At 33.6% G+C, this 16,292-nt stretch overlaps 1 protein-coding gene across 8 annotated transcripts in view; it reads left to right on the plus strand.

Moving 5' to 3' along the window:
* LOC139976424 (uncharacterized) overlaps positions 1 to 16,292 on the plus strand; it is a 289,428-nt gene that overhangs the window by 16,337 nt on the left and 256,799 nt on the right. For 6 of the 8 annotated variants that reach the window (XM_071985134.1, XM_071985138.1, XM_071985135.1 and 3 more), the window contains exons 5-18: positions 691 to 711; positions 1,663 to 1,683; positions 4,949 to 4,972; positions 6,622 to 6,642; positions 7,367 to 7,390; positions 10,365 to 10,385; positions 10,657 to 10,677; positions 10,947 to 10,967; positions 11,235 to 11,255; positions 12,347 to 12,367; positions 12,737 to 12,757; positions 13,084 to 13,104; positions 13,386 to 13,406; positions 13,971 to 13,991. In XM_071985134.1, coding sequence (XP_071841235.1) covers positions 691 to 711; positions 1,663 to 1,683; positions 4,949 to 4,972; positions 6,622 to 6,642; positions 7,367 to 7,390; positions 10,365 to 10,385; positions 10,657 to 10,677; positions 10,947 to 10,967; positions 11,235 to 11,255; positions 12,347 to 12,367; positions 12,737 to 12,757; positions 13,084 to 13,104; positions 13,386 to 13,406; positions 13,971 to 13,991 — 300 coding nt within the window. The remainder of the gene's footprint in view (positions 1 to 690; positions 712 to 1,662; positions 1,684 to 4,948; positions 4,973 to 6,621; positions 6,643 to 7,366; positions 7,391 to 10,364; positions 10,386 to 10,656; positions 10,678 to 10,946; positions 10,968 to 11,234; positions 11,256 to 12,346; positions 12,368 to 12,736; positions 12,758 to 13,083; positions 13,105 to 13,385; positions 13,407 to 13,970; positions 13,992 to 16,292) is intronic. The other 2 variants (XM_071985136.1, XM_071985140.1) reach the window with 2 other exon arrangements.

Consider the following 16,292-nt stretch of genomic DNA (forward strand, 5'->3'; position numbering starts at 1 on the left):
TGAAGCACACTAAAGTACAAATATTTATCTTAACAAAATTGAATCATTCTAAATACCTTCAAACTAGGTCAAAAATTGTTATTGTAACAAATTTTACCCAATAGTAGTTCTGTGTTTGTGAAAATCTGGAATTTTCGACCTGCAACCTTGTATACATATCGTCATGCTGTTTTCCTATTATAAAGTCATTGTTCCATGATAGTTTGCCGTCGCCGCCCGGTGCTATGGAACGCTACACCAGTCAATATCCGCACATCTTTGTCCACAAAACATTTCAATATTCTTAGGTTTCTGTTTTTTTTCTTCAGCGCATCGAGATTTTTTTTAATGTTTTTTTGCGCTTTATAAGAATTGTATATTATTATTATTATTATTATTATAGTACCGCAGATAGGACTAAATCAAATTAGTTAACTAGTCGACCTCTGTTGGAGAAAACCATTCAGAGTAGAGCGCCGAATAAACAATAAAACTACATATTTTTGTAATTAACACACAGTTCTTCCCACATCGTCTGTGTTTGCAAACTCTGTACACTCTCAATGTTCATTTGACAGAGGTACCAAACACTAAATGACCATGATTTTCTAGACAAAGTCACTGCTATCAAGAATTTTCGGTACATCAAAATCGGAGAAGCCATAACCATATATAACTGCCATATTGTTTGTCTTCTCTTTTCGTTCACAGACTTGGGAGCGTCTCGCTGAGGTAATGCCGACATTAAATTTTCTCTTAATATGTACACAGTTCCAGGGAACTAAGTGTGCCAAATATATTCAGTTTTCATATGAATTATAGATATCGTCACCATTACATTTTATCAATGGCGGTTATAAGAAACCAGAGGTGGAAATCTTGAAAACTGTAAATCTACATCTTGGTCTTTTATTCCCAGAAAAACCAAAATCGCAAGAATCAAACAAAATATGTTATATTAAATCGTTATACTATCCATAAAAATAGTTCAGTCAGTGAATTTGAAGCACACTAAAGTTCAAATATTTAACTTAACACAATTGAATCATTCTAAATATGTCCAAACTAGGTCAAAAATTGTTATTGTAACAAATTTTTACCCAATAGTAGTTCTGTGTTTGTGAAAATCTGGAATTTTCGACCTGCAACCTTGTATACATATCGTCATGCTGTTTTCATATTATAAATCCATTGTAACATCATAGTTTGCCGTCGACGCCCGGTGCTATGGAACGCTACCAGTCAATATCCGCACATCTTTTTTCCACAAAACATTTCAATATTCTTAGGTTTCTGTTTTTTTTTCTTCAGCGCATCGAGATTCTTTTTAATGTTTTTTGCGCTTTATAAGAATTGTATATTATTATTATTATAGTACCGCAGATAGGACTAAATCAAATTAATTAACTAATCGACCTCTGTTGGAGAAAACCATTCAGAGGAGAGCGCCGAATAAACAATAAATTTACATACATTTTGTAACTAACACACGGTACTTCCCACATCTTCTGTGTTCGCAAACTATGTCACTCTCAATGTTCATTTGACAGAGGTACCAAACACTAAATGTCCATGATTTTCTAGACAAAGTCACTCCTATCAAGAATTTTCGGTACATCAAAATCGGAGAAGCCATAACCATATATAACTGCCATATTGTTTGTCTTCTCTTTTCGTTCACAGACTTGGGAGCGTCTCGCTGAGGTAATGCCGACATTAAATTTTCTCTTAATATGTACACAGTTCCAGGGAACTAAGTGTGCCAAATATATTCAGTTTTCATATGAATTATAGATATCGTCACCATTACATTTTATCAATGGCGGTTATAAGAAACCAGAGGTGGAAATCTTGAAAACTGTAAATCTACATCTTGGTCTTTTATTCCCAGAAAAACCAAAATCGCAAGAATCAAACAAAATATGTTATATTAAATCGTTATACTATCCATAAAAATAGTTCAGTCAGTGAATTTGAAGCACACTAAAGTTCAAATATTTAACTTAACACAATTGAATCATTCTAAATATGTCCAAACTAGGTCAAAAATTGTTATTGTAACAAATTTTTACCCAATAGTAGTTCTGTGTTCGTGAAAATCTGGAATTTTCGACCTGCAACCTCGTATACATATCGTCATGCTGTTTTCAAATTATAAATCCATTGTAACATCATAGTTTGCCGTCGCCGCCCGGTGCTATGGAACGCTACACCAGTCAATATCCGTACATCTTTGTCCACAAAACATTTCAATATTCTTAGGTTTCTGTTTTTTATTCTTCAGCGCATCGAGATGTTTTTTGCGCTTTATAAGAACTGTATATTATTATTATAGTACCGCAGATAGAACTATATCTCTGGAAAATCTTGGAAAATCTGGAAAGAGTGCCGAACACACAATAAAGCTACATACATTTTGTTACCATCACATCGTCTGTGTTCGCAAACTATGTACACTCCCAAAATTTTCATTTGATAGAGGTACCAGCAACACCTTATGATTTCCTAGACTTAGAACCTACAACCTCATATACATATCATCATGTTAATCTCAAATTGCCTATGCATTGTACTTTTATAGTATCACAGATAAGACTAAAGTAAGACAAAGTAATTAACAAATCGACCTGCATTGGAGAAAACCATTCAGTGTAGAGCGCCGTACGGAATGCCGTATGTATCAAAAATGTCCAAAACAAAAATAATAAGAGCATGTTCAACATAATTTTGAGAGTGTCGAAAGACTATATGAGCATGTCCAAAATATTAAAGAGTGTCGAAAAATAATACAAGAGAGTCAAATGTAACTGCTTAATTCAATTTTGTATTGAACATGTTGGCGTTCTAAGTTACGCCATATGTTGCAAAATATCCAAAACAATATAAGCATGTCCAAACTAATATGAGCATGTCCAAAATAATATGCGCATATCCAAACACATATAAGCATGTCCAAATATAATATGAGCACGCCCAAAATAATATGAGAGTGCCGAAAAATTATAGAAAAGTCTCGAGTGTAACTGCTAACTTCAACTATGTTGTGCACATTTAGGCGTTTGAAGTCACGCCATATGTTCCAAATATCGAACTTTTATATTGGCATGTCGAAACAAAATTCAGCTTACAATACCTTCTTTGGAGTTAATCTGTATCAACTGACACAATGTTTATCATTGTGACATTATATTCTTAAAACATTCTTCTGTTTTTGTGACGAAATAATTCAAAATATGTAAAAACAAGACCATCACCTAACATTTTTCCTTTTCACATCCCTTCGTAATGTTAATGGTTTCGCCCTGCCTAGAGGTGCTGAAAATATTCATATATTGATGCGAAGGCAAAGAAGGTCACGTGCGAAAGTACGTACAACATGCACATACGCTAACAACTTTCTAACAAGTACAGTAGTTTTTTTTTTGGCATTTGAAGAAGATCCTGCTAGGATCGAAACGTCAGGCCAACTTACTTTTACACATTCTCCTACACAGGCTCTCTAGTGGATAAGCAGTTTGCTAACAGTTTTTATTTTCTTTTGAAGTACATTAGTTATCACACATGCGTACGTTGACAGTAAAAATGAACTACTATACTGTGTTACTTTTTTAACGGAGAATTGTGACACTTAATTACGGTTACCAGGCTTGTTAAAATAACATATTAGTCTTCCAGTTTTGTCTTTAAGTTCATGTCCCTAAATAGTTGAAGTATACTAAAGTACTGTAGATTACCTAATAAGATGGAGTTTTTGGGCGAAAGATATATCCGCTCTACCTAATTTAGTTGACGAAGTTGAGAGGGTTATCCGCGATACATGAACGAAGTAGGACACTAGCCCAGGATTAAAAAGAGTAAGCCTAGGTTAGGGGTATTCAACGTTTAATCTTCACTATCACCTTTTAACTAAATTTCAAGATGGAAACGTGGAAAGAATTCGCCAACTACAGATTAGTGATTAAAACGCGTCCGGGAGTGTTGGACACAGTTGTTCTTCGTATTAAACTCACATATAGTTACAGCACCTTGGAACCCGGTGGACCACTCGCGCTACGAAACAACTCAACTAATATTTCCTCGAAAATGAAATCGTTCTCGATCGAAATATCATTAAAATATAAACACACACACTAATACGGTAATGGATGAAATGTACATCGTTTTACGTAACGCTGAATATGGTGTATTTGTTTTCAGCATACCAAAACAAAAAGTTCGATATGTGGAACATATGGCGCAAATTCAAACGCCTGACTGTTCATTACAAAGTTGAATCTAGCAGTTACGCTCGAGACTTTTGTATTTTCGACACTTTTTTAATATTTTGGACATGCTCATATAGTCTTTCGGCACTCTTATATTATTTTGAACATGCTCTTATTATTTTGGACATACTCATATTGGTTTCGACATGTTTATATAAATTTGGACATGCTTATATTATTTTGGACATGCTTTTATATTTTTTGGATATTTTGCAACATATGGCGTGAATTTAAATGCCAAATTGTTCACTATAAAGATGAAGTTAGCAGTTACATTCGACATGTTCATATAATTTTTCGACACTTACATATTATTTTGGGCATGCTCATATTATTTTTGGACATACTTATATTAGTTTCGATATGCTTACATAAATTTGGACATGTTTATATTTTTTTTGGACATGCTTATATTATTTTGGACATGCTTATAAAGTTTTGGACATTTTTGATACATATGGCATTCCGTAGCGCCGAATACACAATATAGTTAAACACATTTTGTAACCAACGCACGGTACTTCCCACATCGTCTGTAGCTCAAACTCTGTACAATCCCAATGTTCAATTGATAGAGGTACCAGCAGCAGTTCATGATCATTATATTCTGTGAGATTCCTATAAAGAATTCGATGTCCACCAAAGCAGAGAAACAACGACCATGTATAACTGTCATATTGTTTTGTTTCTCTTTTCGTTCACAGCCTCGTATTGTGAACCCCAGGAGGGTAATGTCGAAATTACATTTTCTCTTAATCTGTACACAGTGGCAGTGAACTAAGTTTTCCAAACAATATTCAGATATTCAGATATAAACAAGATATTTTTCCCCGTTAGAATGTGTACAACTATCTAATACATTTCGCCTACACTTTGTATCTTTTATTGCCTTTGGCCAAAATCATGTGATTTTCCTGGTCTGTGACCAAACACACTCACAACTATACTTGGAATCTCGGAGTCAATAAGACAATGCTCGGCTCACACTGAGTACTCCAACAATGTTATTATCATAGAGATACGTATACAAACTTGAGAGTAACGTATTTGTAATACGCATAGCAGCGGTAAATGAAGGAACAAAACAAAAAAGATAAATGTGTTTGCTGTTGTTTACAGGCTCTTTGGATATTATGTAATGTTTTAATTTACAAGTGCTATTTATGGCATTTACCAATAATGAACAGATGCACGGTTTCCTCATGAAGTTATTTATGTTTAAAAAATTAGAACGGCTATATAACCAGCAGGAATAAACCGTTACTGTGTGTGAATTAAGGCTCACGGTAACATACGAGTACAATATTTACCAATGCATTCTCTGAGAACAGATAACAATGACAAAGCGTGCGGATTCAAATAGTTTTAGTTTGATATACTATGTATGGAACGAATAGCAAATAAAACTTCTTGTATATACCTGTGTTTTGGGGTATAAATGATATCTGACAAATTCTCAAGATATAAGGTTTTTGAAGTACCTATATGTAAAAGTGGTATCACAGAAAGACCAACATTGCATAAAGCAACGAAATATGATTTCTTAAATCGTTATAATATCTATTAAAACAGTTCAGCCAGTGCATTTTTAGCACACTAGAGTAAAGATATTTATATTTTGCAAAATTGAATCATTCTAATTTATAAGCAAACTAGGTCAAACAATCGTTATTGTTTCAAATTTGTACCCAATAGTTTTGCTGTGTTTGTGTAAATCTTGAAATTTCGACCTGCAACCTTATAAACATATCGTCATGTTGTTTACAAATTATAAATCCATTGTACCATCATAGTACCGCAGATAGGACTATATCAAATTAATTAACAAATCGCCCTCTATTGGAGAAAACCATTTAGTGCAGAGCGCCGAATAAACAATAAAGCTACATACATTTTGTAACCGACACACATTACTTCACACATTGTAACTATGTACACTCCCAATGTTCATTTGATAGAGAGAGGTACCAACAACACTTCATGATTATGATTTTCTAGACTTAGGGCCTACAACCTCATATACATATCGTCTTATTATTCAACCTATTCATTGTACCTTCATAGTATCACAGAAAAGACTATGTCAAAGTCATTAACAAATCGCCATCTGGTATTGGAGAAAACCATTCAGTGAACAGCGCCGAATTGCACAATTAAGTTACATGTATTTTGTAACCAACGAACTATACTTCCCACATCGTCTCTAGCTCACACTCTGTGTACTCCTGATGTTCATTTGATAGAGACATCCTCAAGACATCATAATCAGGATATTCTAGACAAAGTCACTTTTATCAAGAATTTTCTGTCCATCAAAGCAGAGAAACAGCGACCATGTATAACTATCATATTGTTTGGTTTCTCTTTTCGTTTACAGACTCGGATTCACGGCTTTTGGGTAATGTCGAAATTACTTTTTCTCTCTTAATATGTACACAGTGGCAGGGAACTATGTTTTCTAAACAATATTCATTTTTGCTATTTATATAGATTACTTCACCATCACATTTTATCAATGGCGGTAATAAGAAATCAGTGAGGTGGAAATCTTCAAAATGAAATATGATGTTTGATAATATCCAAAGAGTCTTCGACATATGAGTTTTACAGTTTTAGCACACTAGAGTAAAGATATTTATATTTTGCAAAATTGAATCATTCTAATTTATAAGCAAACTAGGTCAAACAATCGTTATTGTTTCAAATTTGTACCCAATAGTTTTGCTGTGTTTGTGAAAATCTTGAATTTTCGACCTGCAACCTCATCAACATATATGTTGTTTTCAAATTATAATCCATTGTACCTTCATAGTACCGAAGATAGGACTATATCAAATTAATTAACAAATCGACCTGCGTTGGAGAAAACCATTTAGTGTAGAGCGCCGAAAAAACAATAAAGTTGCATAAAAATTGTAACCAAAACACAATACTTCCCAAAATCATCTGCAGCGCAAACTCTGTACACTCCCAATGTGGATTTAACAGAATACCAGCAACACTTCATGATCATGATATTCTCAACAAAGTCACTCCTGTAAAGAATCCCATGTACATCAACATCAGAGAAACTGTAACCATATATAACTGTCATTTTGTTTGTTTTCTCGTTTTGTTGACAGCCTGATATGGAACGTCGCTATGAGGTAATACTGACATTATTATTTTTCCTTAGAATGTACACAGTGGCAGGGAACTAAAAACTATACGTTTGCTATTGATATAGATTTCGTCATCATCAAAGTTATCAATGGCGGTTATAAGAAATCAGATAGGTGAAAATCTTCAAAACTGAAATATGATGTTTGATAATATCCAAAGAGTATTCGACACATGACACACATGGACGTATTTCCGTAAATTGTGAACACCTATTGAATACATTTCGTATACACTTTATTCCTTTCATTGCTAACATGTGCTATGTGGCACTTTTCCTTTCCACATTTGGGCCAGATTGATATATACTCTAATAGGAGTATGCCATCCCAAGTCGTTTATCTGGTCGTATTGCTCGTTTGCACATATGCATTGTTTTCCAATGCAATAGCCCCATTCAAGCTGCCAGTGCTCGCGAGGGTCGGACCGTCTTAGTACATATCCTTGTCTGCTTGTTTCGGTACACAAATACCACTAGAATATAACTGTTTGGCATAGTAACATAGTATTATTGAAAGTAAGATTTAAATAAAGGAAACCTCAATAGTCTGCCATTGCCGATGACGGATGAGAAGAAATACAGCTCTGTCTTCATGTGTGTTTTCTGTTCACCAACAAGACTACTCAGCCCAATAAAATGTATAACGAAGCTAACACGCAAAAAAAAAAATAAGATGTAACGTCAATACCAAGCATTCTTTATCGCAAATCACTACATATAGCCTGTTCACACACTCATCAGCTCTACTTCCAACGCGGATACGCGGCATTCGTCATGAGTAAACAAGTTTAAATGTACACTCGGCACATTTGAAAGAAATTCAGAAAGTTGTTACAGACACTTTGAAAGTCACATGTAGAACCGAGTCAATTTCAGTTGATGAATTTAATAAATTCTTAAACAACCATCTAAACATTGTACAAGACATAACTATTGTATAAATTCTCGTGACACGGGTACATTAGGCTACTTATAAATCAGGCAAGTTAAAGACAGGTAGTCTACGAAATAGCACGGGCAGACAAAACACATTCACAAATATTTTTCAAATACCTGTAACAACAGAAAAGTTTCGTTTTTGGAGTTGCAAGCAATTTATTAGTTTTACGATATTCTCAGAAAAATTAATAATTATTACCAACGAGGATGAACGGGCAATCACGATAAAATGGCTATTTATTTTAAACAAGGAAACAATTTCTTCTATAGAAATTGACTAAGGATATGCTACTCTTTTATTTATGAATAATAATTAAAAGAAACATTTGTCTTTTTCAAAACAATTTCTATATGATACAAGCATGGGCGGGATTACGGGGGGGGGGGCAAGAGGGGGCATTTGCCCCCCCACTTTTTCCCAGACCTTAGTTCACTTTTTTGTCGTTTTTGCAGACAAATGTGCACAACCCTAATCGAAGTTATTCCGCCACAACAGCTCTATCAAATAGGCCTATTTGTTTCGAATCTAAGTCGAATTTGTGTTTAACATCGTAACATGTAGCATGCAGAATAACTGGAGCTGGAGCTAGCACATGGTTCGCAGCACAGGTTACGAATCCTGGAGCTAACACACTAGCGATTCAATTCTGCATGTGATGAATCCGCGGCATGTGCTACAGTTCTAGCTTCAGGAATTGATTTTCAACGTTGCTGCTCTACTGAATGCGTTGAATAACTAAATCCAGAGAAACGATTTACGAAAGCCAGATTTGCATATTGGGTATATCAATAATTAAATTCAATACACTGACACATGACACCCCCCCCCCCCCCGTGTCATTCAACAATATGCAATGGCAATGCCGATGTAATATATTTACTGCTCGAAATCCTAGAATGATGCATGCAAATCGAATAATGTAAATTACAAATTGGCACTAACACAGTAACACATTAAATCCATTGCTTACTGCCAGGTAATAATTTCATTTTCAAAATCTCAGCCAGTACTATGAAATGACCCGTAACTGATATTGCTCCATGTTGCACCTAGTCGCATTGTAAAATCCAAAAAGTCGCCCCGCCTCGACTTCAGTGGCGACAGAACCGGTGGACTTGAGGGGCTTATCCCCCATGAAAAGAGTGGGGGGGGGGTTAGGTATGTTCAGCCCCCAATATTTGCCAAGTGCTCCAAGAATTTCGAAGTGGGTGCTGAACATATTCTTGATCGGTCCAATGCACAATATACTAATAATTTTAGGGGGAAAGAACTGTCTAGATGCGATTTATTGTTACCAGAGGTGTCATTTTTGCTGATCTAGGATTTCCTTTTTGCTTAAATTTCGACGCGCCGCGCCAACTGATGGTGGTGCACCGCCTAAATAGTGACGTATAAGCTTCAGTTGTACATCACCGTATAAGTTCTTCTATCCGTCCTCCCTAAATTAACACACGTTCATTATTTGTTTAAATGCAATTTAAAGCCTATATGGGTGTTAATTTTACCGATCTAAGGGTACATTTCATCGAAAATTTCGACGCTTAGATAGTGACGTATAACAAAAGTTGTACATCACCATCTGACCATATGTTCTACTATCAATCCTCTTCAAATTTTTAAATGATAATTAACTATCTAGATACAATTGCAGACATGAGATCCATATTTCAAGGATGGGTACATGCAGCTTAGAGCACCCGGGAAGTGCCGTTTCCGGCCATCTGGAGGGTTTGTAAAGCCCAAAAATTTCTTGTACGCTCCGCGCCAACCGATGGTGGCGCTCCGCGTAGATAGCCTTGCTGGCAGGTTTGCCCCCCCACTTTCACAACTCAAATCCCGCCCCTGGATACAAGGCTCAACATTTTGAATTTAGATAGAAATGGCCAAACTATGTAAAGGTATCTATACGTACTGATCCTTTTATGTAACAATGTTATCTGTTAATGCCATTTTGTCCACGATATGCTACTCTTTTAGTATGAAAAAAAAAATCTTTTTATATTACTTCCTACATATATAGTCGAGAAAAAAAACAAAGCAGGTAAGAATGAAGGGGAAGTATTGACTAAGGATATGCTACTCTTTTATTTATGAATAATAATTAAAAGAAACATTTGTCTAATTTCTTTATGATGCAAGTCTCAACATCTTGAATTTAGATAGAAATGGCCAAACTATGTAAAAGGTATCTATACTTACTGATCCTTTTATGTAACAATGTTATCTGTTAATGCCATTTTGTCCACGATATGCTACTCTTTAAGTGTGAAAAAAAAAAACAATTCTTATTATCTTACTTCCTACATATATAGTCGAGAAAAAAAACAAAGCAGGTAAGAATGAAGGGGAAGTATTGACTAAGGATATGCTACTCTTTTATTTATGAATAATAATTAAAAGAAACATTTGTCTAATTTCTTTATGATGCAAGTCTCAACATCTTGAATTTAGATAGAAATGGCCAAACTATGTAAAGGTATCTATACTTACTGATCCTTTTATGTAACAATGTTATCTGTTAATGCCATTTTGTCCACGATATGCTACTCTTTTAGTATGAAAAAACAAACAATTCTTTTTATCTTACTTCCTACATATATAGTCGAGAAAAAAAACAAAGCAGGTAAGAATGAAGGGGAAGTATTGACTAAGGATATGCTACTCTTTTATTTATGAATAATAATTAAAAGAAACAGTTGTCTTATTTCTATATGATGCAAGTCACAACATCTTGAATTTAGATAGAAATGGCCAAACTATGTAAAGGTATCTTCTTACTGATCCTTTTATGTAATAATGTTATCTGTTAATGCCATTTTGTCCACGATATGCTACTCTTTAAGTATGAAAAAAAAAACAATTCTTTTTATCTTACTTCCTACATATAAAGTCGAGAAAAATAACAAAGCAGGTAAGAATGAAAGGGAAGTACTGAAAACATCATAAGAAGCAGTTTTTATTCAAAGAAGGAAAAAAATATCCAGATATAGATGAAACATAACATCAGAAAATCGTATATTACTGATATAATTTTGAATAAGGTATAAGTTACGTACCCTATCTCTTGATGTAAAAAGTGTTCACGTAATTGCCTTTTAAATCCACTACATATTGCTATTTATTTATTAATACTAATAAACTAATAATAAATATTAAATACACATCTAATGCAGTTAGAGGAAAAGCAGATGCAGGTAAGGGAAACGAATATCTGCGGATCATATGTTACGAACAGCATTTATTTCGCTGTTTATAAAGACCCAACAACTTGAATTAGGAATGACCTAACATATGTAATAGTGTTTAATTACTGATAATTTTTGAATAATTGATGGAAGACCAATTGCTTTCATATCTATACTTAAAAAATGATATATGTGTATTATCTATACGTTTTCGCATATTCTCTTATTTATCTATGAAATTACCAGCAAATGTATTTTTCTTGTTTGCCTGTCGTATATAGTTACAGGAAAACCGGAAATGAGTAAGAATGTAAGAATGAATAGATGGCAATATTAATTTCCAATGAGAAAGTCTATTTACTGATAGAGTTTTGAATATGGTATAAGATACCTAGCCCTATCAATTTATGTATATAGTGTAAATGTAATTGCCCTTTTTGATCCACGACATATTACTCTTTATTTATGAATAGACATAAAATAATGTCAATCCTAAATAATTAAACAAACAGCTAATGCAGATACAGGAAAAGCAGATACAAGTAAGAGAAACGAATATCTGCGGATCATATATGTTAAGTACAGTATTATTACACTGTTTAAAAAGATCGAATACCTTAAATTAGACGGGAATGACCGAACACATCTTAATGTGTTTATTTACTGATATTATTTGAATAATTGATGGGTGACCGATTTGCATATGTATTCTTAAGAAATGGTATGAGTAAATTATATAGTATACGTTATCACACATGCTCGTATTTATCTATGAGATAACCAGCAAATATATATATATTTTTTTTGTCGTATACAGTTAGAGGAAAACCAGAAACGGGTAAGAATGAAATAGTAATATTTATTTCCAATGAGTAAGATAAATAACTATATCTAGTATTAACATTAACGTATACTATTTAATGAAATAGTTATATTTATTTCCCATGAATAAGATGGATAACTATATCTAGTGTTAACATTAAATCTTGTATTAACATTAAATCTTGTATTAAGGTAGAACTGATCGAAGCAATCTAAAAGGTAGTCTACTTACTGGTATATTATTCATAACGTGGATGAGTTCAAAATCCTTTATATTTTCCCGCAGAATAGTAAATGAGTAATAGCAATACGTTATTGCACATGCTACCATTTATTAGGGGTAAAATATAAACTTATTTCTTTTTCTTTTTTACTTCGAATATAGTTGGAAGGATCAACACGACAGGTAATAATGAATGGGGAGTAGTAAAAACATCATAAAATAACAAGTTTTCATTTCAAACGAGGGAAAGAATCCTTATATCTAGAATTCAGATATAGATGAAATATTATATCATAAAGTGGTTTACTTACTGACAGTCTCAAGTATGGTATAAGTTACCAAACCCTATCATTTTATGTAGCAAGTGTAAATGTAATTGCCCTTTCTATCCACGACATATTGGTATGCGTGTATTATCTATACGTTATCGCATATGATCGTATTTATTTATTAATTTACCAGCATTTTCGAATTCGCCATTATTTTTCTCATTTTTTTGTCCTGTACAGTTCAAGGAAAACAAGAAACTGGTAAGAATAAAAAGATGGCAATACTAATTACCAATGGGGAAGAAAAACGTTTATATCTAGTATGAACATTTTATCTTGAATTAAGACAGAAATGACAGAAGCAAACTAGAAGGCTGTCTTCTTACTGGTATATTATTCAAACATGGGTGAGTGACAATTCCTTCATATTTTCCCGCAGAAATAGTACATTTGTACCATCAATATGTGATTGCAAATGCTATTAATTATCACCGAGAAAATTAAAAATTATTTATATTTTTTATTTTTTCCTTCATATATAGTTGGAGGAATCAACATGGCAGGTGAGAATGAATGGGAGGTAGTGAAAATGTCATAAAAAGCAGGATTTATTTCAAACGAGGAAAAGAACCCTTATATCTAGATTTCAGATGTATGTATATGTGATCTTCCCGCAAGCAGGAACTCGCGAAAGAAGCCATGGAGGCTTATAGACTCGCAAGCTGACCGAAGCCAATCTCTCGGCACACATCCATTTAACGTCCATGTCGGGAAGTTGTTATTGAACAACACCCTTGCCAGACGACACACATTGCTGTCGGCGGGAATCGAACCGGGGATCTCATGACTGGGAGACGCCGGCGTTAACCACTAGGCTATACACTCCGCCAGATGTAGATGAAACTTTACATTATAAAGTGGTTTATTTACTGTAGTCTTGAGTAAGGTATAATTTACCAAAGCCTATCATTTTATGTAGCAAGTGTAAATGTAATTGCCCTTTCTATCCACGACATATGGTATGCGTGATAATCTATACGTTATCGCATATGCTCGTATTTATCTATGAATTTACGAGCATTTTACCAGAATTTACCAGTATTTTTCTCATTCTCTATTCTACATAGTTACAGGAAAACGAGAAAGGGGTAAGAATGAAAAGATTGCAATATTTATTTCCAATGAGGAAAATAAAAAAAACTTTTATCTGGTACGAACATTACATCTTGAATTGTGATAAAAAGTGACCGAAACAAACTAGAAGGCTGTCTTCGTTCTAGTTTATTGCTCAATAAGTTGGTGGGCACAAATCCTTCATATTTTTCCGCAGAAAGAGTATGTGAGTTCTATCAATATGTCATTGCACATGCTACAACTGATCTACGTGAAAATGTTAGCCATATTTCTTTATTTCCCCCATATATTCATATATCATTTTATATAGCAAGTGTAAATGTAATTGCCCTTTCTATGCACGACACATAACCATTTACTTATAAAGAATAACAACATAATATAAATATTAAACACCTAAATAATATCTAATGCAGTTTGAGAAATGCAAATGCAGACTCGGGAAACGAATATATGCGGATAATATGATAAGTAGAGCATTTATTGAATGTTTAAAAAGACCCGACACATTGTATTAGACAGGAAAATAAACTAACAAATCTACAGGTGTATATTTACTGATAATTTTTGAATAATTGATGGATGACCTATGCGTTTATTATCTGTACGTTATTGCATAGGCTTGTATTTATCTATAAATATACCATCAAATGTTTTTTCTCATATTTCTGTCTTATACAGTTAGAGGAAAACAAGGAACGGGTAAGAATAAAATGATGGCATTTTTTATTTCCAATAAGGAAGATTCAAACTTATATCTAATGTGAACATTACACCCTGAATTAAGATAGAAATGACCGAATATCTGCGGATAATATGTTACGTAGAGCATTTATTGCAATGTTTAAAAAGACCCGACACCTTGAATTAGACAGGAATCACCTAACAAATCTACAGGTGTCTATTTACTGATAATTTTTGAATATTTGATGGATGACCTATGCGTTTATTATCTGTACGTTATTGCATAGGCTCGTATTTATCTATGAAATTACCATCAAGTGTATTTTCTAATATTTCTGTCTGATACAGTTAGAGGAAAACCAGAAACGGGTGAGAATGAAATGATAGCATTATTTATTTCCAATAAGGAAGATTCAAACTTATATCAAATGTGAACATTACACCCTGAATTAAGATAGAAATGACCGAATATCTGTGGATAATATGTTAAATAGAGCATTTATTGCAATGTTTAAAAAGACCCGACACCTTGAATTAGACAGGAATCACCTTACAAATCTACAGGTGTCTATTTACTGATAATTTTTGAATAATTGATGGATGACCTATGCGTTTATTATCTGTACGTTATTGCATAGGCTCGTATTTATCTATGAAATTACCCAAAAATGTTTGCTAATATTTCTGTCCTATACAGATAGAGGAAAACCAGAAACTGGTAAGAATAAAATGATGGCATTTTTTATTTCCAGTAAGGAAGATTCAAACTTATATCTAATATGAACATTACACCCTGAATTAAGATAGAAATGACCGAATATCTGCGGATAATATGTTAGGTAGAGCATTTATTGCAATGTTTAAAAAGACCCGACACATTGAATTAGACAGGAATCACCTAACAAATCTACAGGTGTCTATTTACTGAAAATTTATGAATAATTGATGGATGACCTATGCGTTTATTATCTGTACGTTATATCATAGGCTCGTATTTATCTATGAAATTACCCAAAAATGTGTTTGCTTATATTTCTGTCCTATACAGATAGAGGAAAACCAGAAACGGGTAAGAATAAAATGATGGCATTTTTTATTTCCAAAAAGGAAGATTCAAACTTATATCTAATATGAACATTACACCCCGATTTAAGATAGAAATGACCGAATATCTGCGGATAATATGTTAAGTAGAGCATTTATTGCAATGTTTAAAAAGACCCGACACATTGAATTAGACAGGAAAATAATGTAACAAATCTACAGGTGTCTATTTACTGGTAATTTTTGAATAATTGATGGAGGACCTATGCGTTTATAATCTGTACGTTATTGCATAGGCTCGTATTTATCTATGAAATTACCATCAAGTGTATTTTCTTATATTTCTGTCTGATACAGTTAGAGGAAAACCAGAAACGGGTGAGAATGAAATGATAGCATTATTTATTTCCAATACGGAAGATTCAAACTTATATCTAATATGAACATTACACCCTGAATTAAGATAGAAATGACCGAATATCTGCGGATAATATGTTAAGTAGAGCATTTATTGCAATGTTTAAAAAGACCCGACACATTGAATTAGGCAGGAAAATAACCTAACAAATCTACAGGTGTCTATTTAC

The sequence above is a fragment of the Apostichopus japonicus genome, chromosome 11 (assembly GCF_037975245.1).
Source record: "Apostichopus japonicus isolate 1M-3 chromosome 11, ASM3797524v1, whole genome shotgun sequence".
In the NCBI taxonomy this organism is placed as follows: Eukaryota; Metazoa; Echinodermata; class Holothuroidea; order Aspidochirotida; family Stichopodidae; genus Apostichopus; species Apostichopus japonicus.